This window comes from Malania oleifera, chromosome 13, assembly GCF_029873635.1.
Source record: "Malania oleifera isolate guangnan ecotype guangnan chromosome 13, ASM2987363v1, whole genome shotgun sequence".
NCBI lineage: Eukaryota > Viridiplantae > Streptophyta > Magnoliopsida > Santalales > Ximeniaceae > Malania > Malania oleifera.
The window spans coordinates 19,098,793-19,109,340 of NC_080429.1; the positions used below are offsets into that span (position 1 = coordinate 19,098,793).

The 10,548-nt window shown below is 34.5% G+C and overlaps 1 protein-coding gene across 1 annotated transcript; it reads left to right on the plus strand.

Moving 5' to 3' along the window:
- Window positions 1–2,034: 2,034 nt before the first annotated feature.
- On the plus strand, window positions 2,035–3,098 carry LOC131146924 (uncharacterized). The gene is made up of 2 exons (XM_058096777.1): window positions 2,035–2,209; window positions 2,335–3,098. Exons 1-2 carry the CDS (start codon window positions 2,153–2,155, stop codon window positions 2,956–2,958), a joined length of 681 nt encoding a protein of 226 aa, XP_057952760.1. The 5' UTR covers window positions 2,035–2,152; the 3' UTR covers window positions 2,959–3,098.
- Window positions 3,099–10,548: the final 7,450 nt, after the last annotated feature.

Below are 10,548 nucleotides of genomic sequence, written 5' to 3' on the forward strand. Positions count from 1 at the left end.
ATCGAAGAACCATCCTTAACGTGTAATTACTCATATAAAACAAAAGTTCAAATCATAGGGCTCATTTGGAATGGAAAATAGGAATGAATCAATAAAATGAAGTTCCTAGAATGGTCATTTCTATTTTTTGAAATGAAAATGATTTTTTATTATGCATTTGGATTATTGAGATATATGCCATATTTTTTTTTTTATCATAATAAAAGAATATATAGTAATGTTATTTTAAATCATAAAACTATATTAGTCTCACCCAAATTCCTATTACCATCTCCGAGAATCCCAATATGGGTGCGACTCTAATGCTCGCCAGCCAAAGAAAAAAAAATTATTTCTATTTTTTGCCTTTTATTTTTATTTTTTATGAAAAAACCTAGGGATTGTTTGATATCACTACTAATAATTAGAGAAAAGAAAACCAAAAAAATCAGAAACAGAAATTAAAAATTAGAATCCAGCAACTTATTTGGTTAACATTTATAAAACTAATACAAATTAAAACTTAATTAAAAAATACACATTTACATCTTTAAATCAAACTAGTATAAATATATAATTAAAATAATAAAATTACACATTAAAAAATTGCTATAATTAATATAAATTTTATTTTAATTATTTTACTTAATTGTTCTACTTTCAAAACCTTATAATAAAAATTTTAGATAATTGAAAAATAGTAAAAGTATTTTGTAATTGGCTTTATTATTATTATTATTATTATTATTATTATTATTATTATTATTTATAATTTATGTATATTTTTATTTTAATTATATTTATATTTAGTTGATCATTTAATTTTAATTTTAATTAGAAGTGTATAAAATGAATAATTTAATTCAAAAAATAAATATTTCTGGATATTGAAATTTTTTACAACGATACCAAACAAGCGCTTAGTTTGGTCAAAAGAGTAATCATCAAAAGCACATTCTTGGTTTCTTTGAATGTGAAAAAAAATTCCTAACTATGGAAACAATTGTGTATGTTGAATGAAAAAAATAATTCCCTAAGCAAATAAGTTCAATTAAAAAAAAAAAACCGCCATATTTAAAACTTCAAAGTTTTAATTGTTCTAACCTGATATGAGTATTTATATCCGTTGAATATTTTATTTTGGCCGGAATGACTATAGTGGGCACACTACATGTGTGTTCTATGACTCTAAATTTAAGGGAGTTACGGGATGAGTAGTTTTGAAGGATCATCATTCATCAAATTTGTCACTAAAATATTATTTTATTTTTAAACTTATAAAACAAATAAGTCATTTTAGACACGATGAAGAAAAATGTAGGTTGAAAACAGACCCATCTTTTTTTAATCAATAGCATCAATAAATATTACTTAGTCCAAAAAAAAAAAAGTGACATGCACTGCTATTCTAAAGCAATTAACAATGTAAAAAAATCAAATTGGAATAGCATAAGAATAGACATTCCAATAGTTAAAAAATTACCAATTCTAAGTCATAGATTATTATGCACAATGCCCATTATTCTATTGTACAAACCAAATACAAAACATAAATCTCAAACATTAGATAAACAGTATGTAATTGTAAGGGTTGCTGCGAAACTAAGATGGGCCTTTGCTTGTATAGATTTCTCAGTATTGTTTTAAAAACTTCTGTTGTCCTTCTTGCCCCAGACATCACAGCTAATGGATGAATATTTGGGGAATGACATAGAACCTGCATACACCATGTTAGATTGAGATTAAATTATGCATTATTTATTAATTAAATACTCTAAATATGGCATCCAGGAAACTCACCACAAACTAATGAGTACTGAAACAGTGGGATTTAAAAATAAAAAATTAAAAAAAGAAACATAAATCTGAAACTTGCCATAAAAGATGACTCGATCGATGGAGCAAGGCAGTGAAATGAATATTAATTTAGTTAAAGTATTTATTTATTTATTCCACATTATCATTTTAGCGTTGCCAGATGGGATGCCCCTTCAATAGACAAGCACCTTGATTGCTTCTTCTATATATAGAACCCACTTATGTCAATGCCGAAGTAGCTATAGCCCAATTCATCTCTTCATCCAGACAAGACAATTAAAAGAGCTTCAAGGAGAGAGAGAGAGACAGAGACTCAGAAACAGTGAGAAATTTGATCACAAGCAGAAAGAGAAAGATGGCCTGCTGGTCTGCTGAAAATGCCACTCAAGCTTACCTCAGAACTTTGAAAATGGTGAGTCATCGTCATTTCTGATCAAATCTCATGATTGTTTTTCTCTCGAGCCTTCTTTCAATCTCTTCTCACTTGGGTATTTTTCATAATCAAACATATTTCTCACTTGTTTGATATTGATGCAGGGAAAGATGGCCAAAGAGCCAGATTCTGCAGAGTTCATTTCTGCTCTGGCAGCAGGAAACAATGCCCAACTAATGGTAGTGGCCTGTGCCAGCTTCTCCAGCTCCACCACCCTCCTAGCCCTGGTGGCTGCAGCCCACCAGACCGGCGGCAGAGTCGTGTGCATCCTCCGCGGCCGAGAAGAGCTACTCCCGTCCAGAGAAGCTCTGGGCCCTGATGCCACTCATGTCAAGTTTGTCATCGGCGAAACCCGAACCTTACTGCTACACCATTTTTCAGAAGCAGACTTTGTGCTAATGGACTGTAATCTGGACAACCACGAAGCGATTCTTAAGGCGATGCAGGCGAACGGGAAGCGCAACGGAGCGGTTGTTTTGGGATATAACGCATTTTGCAAGGGAGATTGGCAGTGGAGCGGATCGAAAACTCACTTGTTGCCCATCGGAGAAGGGCTCTTGGTGACTAGAATTGCTGCTGCAACTTCTGAAAATGTTAGACCTGATGGTGTAAAAAATGGTGGGTTTGGAAGGAAGAAGAGCCATTGGATTGTGAAGGTGGATAAATGGACAGGAGAGGAACATGTGTTTAGAGTGAGATCTCCAGAAAGAAGAGAGATTGAAGCATAGCAAATGTATGCATATCAGTAATCAGATCTTCTGCCAATTTCAATTTTATTGGCAGCTAGATTCGGTCTGAGGTTTTAGTTTGAGTTGTTCCTTGAAAGCTTAAATTGATCGAGCATTGTAAATAGTGGGGAGTTGAGTAAAGGTAATCTTCCTATAAGGACAAACACTCCAAGCTGCCCAGTTCTGTCACCATGATCAAAAGATGAATGTCAATGATCACAAGGCATCCCAGTGTTAAAGTTTGGAACTTCTATTGAGTGTCTCGGGTTCCAATACATTTTTAGTGGACCAAAAAAACAATGAATTGACCTATCTTTCCCTCTTTCTCTAGTGGAAGCTCTGGCTACCCTACTTACATGCGCATTTTAATTAATAAATAACATCTTTAAATTATCGATATTTTACCCGTAATTATTTGTAATCTTGTAATCTAGTTAGGGGATGTGGCTAATTAATTTAGTCTCTCTAGAAAATACAATATGCTGCCGTACCCATTTTGTCGAGTTCTTGCAAAAAAATTAATTTTTGTAGGGATATTAGATATTTTAAAATCTTGAAGTAATATTCTCTCTCTCTCTCTCCATTTAGGACAAACGAAAAGTTTGTTGGTAGCGACATATAAATTTTCGCTCTAAAAAAATCAAACTTAGTTATTAATTTATCCCACCCCCCCCCCCCCCCCCCCACATTTTCAAAAACAAAAGTGGAGCTTTTGTGACATCATTACTATCTCACCAATCACTAAAAGTAAGTTTGTAGTGGTTAGTTCTTTTGTCAGTATAAGAAGAATTCAAAGGTTTCATGCAGTTTTTCATGTTTAATCGGTAAGTGATCGTTGTCCTTCTTTCTCTGCCTCTTTAGCATTTCTTGATTGACTTTATAATCGCAAGATAGTAATTGTTGTGATTTTTCCTTTTTATGAATCGCCAAGAAAAATAAGCCCTAATGATCCAGATTTTCCCTACTTGTATCCTCTTAGATTTTTTAGCATAACTTTTTATCTTATTTTTTAGTGGCAATCAGAACTCCTACAGGAAATAAACCCTAACAATCTGCCTCCCCGTCAAAGAAGGAAAAAAAAAAGATGTTGTTGGGTAAAGCTCATTCGATCTAGTTTTGTGAAGTGATTTTTTTATTTTAATATTTTATTTCTATAAGATTCGTTCACTTCGGCTTGGATTATGCTCCTTAGTGTGTTGTAATCCTAAAAATTTACATTTCCAGGATTAGAAAGTTAATTTAAATGTAAAAATTATGTTGTTTTGCTTGCGATTCGGGAATCCGTGGATGGTTTGACCTAGAATCCAATACCCTTGATTCTACTGGTGAATGATCATTGTATGAATCTTTTGTCATCAATTACAAATGAAGCCTGGATGAATGTTTAAGGCATTTCGACAATCAGCTTCTTGAGTTGAAACAACAATTAATTTTTTTTTTGTTGCTTCTACCTATACCATCTATGTTTGTAAGATGAACTATCAATTTAGAAAGGGGGTATTCTGATACTAGTAGAGCTGATTGTCTTCTTTCAATTAGGGTATGAACAAGGTTTACATGGTTGATTAAAGTAATAAATTGTAAAATATTTATGAGTCTTGAGTTGTTGATTGTGACACTAAGAAACACTGAAAATTTTTCAAGCTTGAAATGTCGGTATTCAACATATTTTGGATACCAACACTTGCGCGGAATGCATCCGACACTTGTTGAAAATTAATTGATTTATTTTTATTTTTGAATACAAATGAGACATTTTGGGACACTCTCGACATGGCACGGACACCTTTGAAACACTTTGCATCAACTGTCTTGTTGCCCCCTTTAATTTTGTTAACAACCCCAACCCCCCCTCCCCAAAAAAAAATTTGAGAATTTGAGAAGTTGAGAGACTGAGGGTCGAGAGGTTCTTTGACATTGGAGTTGTTGGACTTTGGAACCCTACTGTGATTGTGCCAGCCTTCTAAAACACCATCAAACCTCCTAGTCCCCAAAATTCCCTGTCTCTTTAGAGCCATCATCATTTTGCCTCTCTTTGTTAATATTTTTTTTTTTTAAATTCTTGATGAACCATGCCCATTGTCCCCCTATTAGCCATGCCCTTGAATTGTTTTTTTGTTGTTGAACCAAATTTTTCCTTTTTAGTATATGATTGTATACATTTAGTTCCTAAAATGTGTAATTGATAATATTGCATGAATAGTGCTTATATTTTGTTTTAAATCAAAATTACTATAATATTTGTCATCTAAAAAAAAATTGTACCTAAATATATGTACGCACGCGTGGGCGCGCGCACACACACATGCATATATATATATATATATATATATATATATATATATAATAATTCATATATCCTTGCCGTGTGGCATCCTCATTATTTCAAAATTGTGAGCATCTCCATGTTAATTAGTATCGTGTTGTATCCGTGTCTTGTGTCATATTAGTGTTGTGACATTCTACACATGCTTAGAGCTAAATCTTTTTATTGAATCAGATGCTTTAGGTTTATATCACTTCCTCTGTAATTGTTATATGGGGTCTTCCTCACATCCTACTTTCTTCCATATAAGTTGAATCAATCATTTTTGGTGCAGCTATGATCTTTGTTGCACATGACTTAGCTAGCTATTTTTATTAACATTACCTAATATTGCCTGCACAAAAATTGGGAAGCTAATTGGGAATGTGATTTGGTTTTTTAATATATTTAATTAAAAGCAAGAGAGATGGAAGCAGATACAGAAAAAAAAAATAAGTTTTAAAGAAAATTACTTCAACATTGAGTTGTTGTCGTACTACATGTGCTATTCTCCTTAAAACAGTCAAAGGTGGAGGCCCATACTTGTGAGCTCAAACCATTGGTGATCTGTGTGGGCATATATAATTCTTGCTACTTCAATTCTATCACTTTTTTTAATTGGATTTGTTGTATGAAAACTTTGTTGACCTTATAGGTCACACCCGGTTTTGATAATGATAAATACTCTTATATTTGATGAATATCTAGTTCTTGTGCAGGTCTACATTAGCAAATACATTGACGGCATGAAGAGAAAGTGAAGTTGAAGACCAAATCTCCTTTTGTAATGCATTTCATATCTATTTGGTCTGTAATAGTAATTAGGACATTTGGTTTGTAATAAGTTCACACACATCACATGTATGATTTATTTCATAAGCTCAAACAAACTGTAAGTGAGAAATGACCTTAGAAAGACCTTAGAGTTTTCCCTTCAGTTGACTGACACCGAACTTTTTCAATGTCTTAAAATTGGACCCCAAGTGACCCTAGGACACACACATTTACACATATATTTGTTAGGCACCTGAATAAGGTTTGTTTGTCTCAAAACGGGACCGAAATGCACACTTGGTGCACTTTCGATCGACTAAACCAGGCAATTCATTTTGCCCTGGTCGACCGAACTAGGCTTGGGTTAACAGTTGACCAAGGCCCTGGTCGATCGAACCAGGTAGTTCAAAAAGCTCTGGTCGATCGAAACCCCCTATGGTCAAAAGTTTGACCATCTAGTCGACCGACCCCTTTTTGTACTCCAACTACCTGGTCAACTGAGGGTCCTTGGGAGAAATCCCAACGGTCCGGTTGACCGAACCAGCCAGTTCAAAATGGCTTGATCGGTCGAACCTCAAAAAATTAAGAAATCGCCCTCTTCTAGTCGACCGAGCTCTTAGTTCAAAATTCTCCTGGTCGACCGAACCATATGAGACCTCGTCAACCGAAACATTTCTAGTCAACTGGACCTCTCGGGTTGCACCTAATTTTTTTACCATAGTTAAAATTTTTAAACAGGGTTAAAATGGGTTAAATGTCATTAAACTTTTCTAACAATCCCTAATAGGTCCCCAACAGTCAAAAATCCTAGTATGTCTAGATATACCCTTTCATTTGGGAGAATTAAGCATCGATTAGCAAAAATAGAAAATCAAATTCTCTCTCAAGCAAAATATTTCTCATTGCTCATACTCTTCCAAATACACTCTAACTTACCTTCAAAAGTTGTTAAATTATCTGTAAGTGTTCTTGAGTGTTTAGATTGAAAGGTTTGCTCTCTCTTTGTTGTGAGATTGTTTCATTTTGTTGAGAGCCAAACCCAAAAGGATTCTTAGGGGACTTTGCTGATAAGTTCATCTTAAGAAGACTTTACTAGATCTTCTAAGATTGCATATTCGTTGCAACATCTTGAGAAGTTCGCATTTGCTTTTGGTTGTGAAATATTTTTAAAATCATTTACAAATATCTATTGCTCTTTATTTTGAAAACCATTTGAGGAGATATTTGTTTTTGAGGTGAAACATCTTTGTTGCAATATTTATTCACTCATATATTTTTTGCTGAAAACAAAGATCATACATATTTTGCAAGTCCAAGCATATACATATTTATGTGCTTGAGATATTCTACTAGTCGATACTCTTGAGGCTTGCTTGATATTTTGTGTGAGCACCCTTGATTGAACATCTTGAAATACATAGATTGTCGTTGACACTCTCGCGTACGTACTACACTGATAGAAAATATATTTGAGAGTTGAACTATCTAGATCACACTGAGCTTACATATTAAATCATTTGTAATGTTTGTGATTGTGCGCATTTGGGGTACAAATCTGCTTTACGTGAAAGCACCCTTATTGTAAAGACCTCAAAATTCTTATCATTATTTTTTTTTAATTTTTTTTTTTTTTTTTTGTAAACAGTAAACATGCCTTCGCAGTGGAAACATATATCATGAAACCATTTATACATAAACTGTACAATACCAAATTCTAGAATATACAAACCATACAAAAATGCCACTCCAGTATCATCCATCCCAAAAACATACACAATTCTGCCAAAAACTCACCCTATAACCAGGGTGACCAAACACTCTCTCTATCCACGAGCCTGATCTGCTGGCTTATCTGGCTCACCTGAAAAATGTTAGAGTAATGGGGTGAGTTGACCCTCAGTAAGTGGAAATATGTTATTACTAGTGTGTGGCAACTAAGTTAAGTGTGCTTTTAAAATATAAATGATCTATAATATAATAATCCATCTGTAAATCATATCTTTCAAACATATCTTTCTTTCTCAATTTAAAGTACACTGTATCATCTGTACTTTTCTACTTTTCATACTGATAATATATATCATACTATACTGTAAAACTGTAAACATACATACATATATATATATATATATATATATATATATATATTACAATGCTTTTATCCCTGGGACTCTATACGTCATGATTTGACCCCTCATAACAGGGTTGTGCGGCCCGTAGGCGGGAGTATATCTGGTCGGCCCTATAGATAAGTCATCATACTCTACACTACCTCAGCCCGGCCAAACTGCATCCTCTCCTAAGCTCGGGACTGCTACTACCTCGTCAAACCGGCCCCCTCAACCTAGTGTACTGAGGAGCTGCATACTCTCTGAGCACGGCAGATGGTACCCACATACTATCTGAGATATGTGGTAGCACTCTATCTGTATCTGGCAAAGGTGCCGTGCTCTGTAATCTGTATATGTCTGTGTATCTTTCCTTAGGGATCTGATACTATATACATATATTCTCTTTTACTATTTTCATCATGTTTCCAAAATTACCATAACTCTATCTTTCTGTACTGTAAATACTGTATCTGTAGCATCTTGATGCTACCTCTGTATATCTATCTGTATATTCTGTATATATACTCTGTCTGTGTGTTCTGTATGTTATGGTAATAGGAAAAACATGGCATGCTATAACACTGTATATATATACTGTTCTGGTTATCTGTATACATGTATATGGATATATGTATATAACTGTTTCATGAAACCATTCATATAAAAGCTGTATAAACATGTACATTTCTCTGTGAATATAAATCTATATCTGTATATTCTGTGTAAACCCATATAATGGAAAAACTATGTAAATTACATGTACTGTCAATAACTGTGTATACAGTATAGTATAATACATCACAAAACTATATAAATTCTTTATCTCATGAAAATCTACTCAAGCCACACAAGCATTTAACTCATATTCTGTATAAACTATATAATAAACTGATATGAATATATGTTTATAAATTCTCTAATAACTTTATAAAAATTCCTAGCATAGCATATTTCCCTTACCTCAACTTTGAAAAGCCCCTATAAAAATCTGGCTCTATACCCACAGGATTCCTAGATCAACCTCCTGAAAACACAATATCCCAGAACAAAATATTATTATTTTTCCGCCTACGTCATTTCTTATAACTACCATAAAGCCAAAAACTCAATAAAAGATTTTACCCAGATTTTGGCATGAAATCCAATTTTGTTTTCCTGACAATCCGCTCCGGCAATCTTGTAAAGAACTCCGCCAGGAGCGTCGTGGTAGCTTCGGATCGTCGATCCGCTGACTGGTGGGGCTGAAAACGAAGAGAGAATGGAGAGAAAGTCATAGAGAGAGAGAGAGAGAGAGAGATTTCATAAAAATGAAATTTTTCCCCAGATTCTGTATATATATAAACAGGGGATTTCATCGACGAGACCCTGTATTGGTCAATGAGTCCTTCACAAATTTCGTTGACGAGACCCTGTATTCATTGATGAAATTCAGGCTACCTCAGAACCCCTCTCAGTATTCTGAAGGCCTTCATCGACGAGACCCTGTGTTCATCGACGAAGCTTGGAAATTTTTATGATATTATTTTTATTTAATATTATCTCCAAAATGCAATGTCGATGCAGCCTCCTTCTGTTTATGTATCTATTTTCCTCTCTCTTTAATATTTGAATATGGATATTTTCTAGGTCGTTACACTTACACTGTACCTTTTGTTTGTATATCTGAGAGATTTCAGGCATGGCCTGAGGGGGCAGTAATCAAGCCCGATAAAGATTGGTGTATAGGTTGAGGTCAGCCCCGCAAATTGACCTGATAAAAGTTGAGGTCAGTCCTGTGGTAATTTGACCTAATTTGTATAGGTGTCGCTCCACCCGTTTAAGTGAGCAAGTTATTGTAATAATCCTTGTGCTGGTTAGCCAAGGCGGGGACGTAGGCAGTTGGCTGAACCTCGATAACATACTGTGTGTCACCCTTCTTTTTACTGCTTTCTGGTGCTTGTGTAATTGATTAACTGCTTTATTTAATTTCTAATACTACTCGCACTAGATTGACCATAGGATTGTGAACATATTGTTGTTAGGAGGAATACCTAGGGGATAGATTTTAAAAATACCAATTCACCCCCCCCCCCTCTTAGGATCACGGTAAAGCTAACAAACTTTTCTTGTATGAAAATTTTGTTGAGTTTGTTGGGTATTGCATTGATGGAAATCAACATGCTCTTGCCTATGAGTTTGCATCTAATGGATCTTCTCATGATATTCTTCATGGTATGCAATATTGCACAAATTTGGCTTATTGTTTTTGTGAAATATGTGTGTTGCGGGATAAAAATGGTGATGACCTGCAACATTACTCTCAGACTTCCAATGACTTGAAAAGGATGAAAACAAAGTAGACTTGGAGCACCCGAGGTGTGCTCTGGGCGATCACTTCGATGCCTAAGTAAGGGAACGTTT

Bases quoted from the DNA above. Each gene is read 5' to 3' on its own strand.
- LOC131146924 (XM_058096777.1), top strand. From the start codon at position 2,153: ATGGCCTGCTGGTCTGCTGAAAATGCCACTCAAGCTTACCTCAGAACT. The intron at 2,210-2,334 runs GTGAGTCATCGT...ATATTGATGCAG, and splicing joins ACCTCAGAACTTTGAAAATG to GGAAAGATGGCCAAAGAGCC.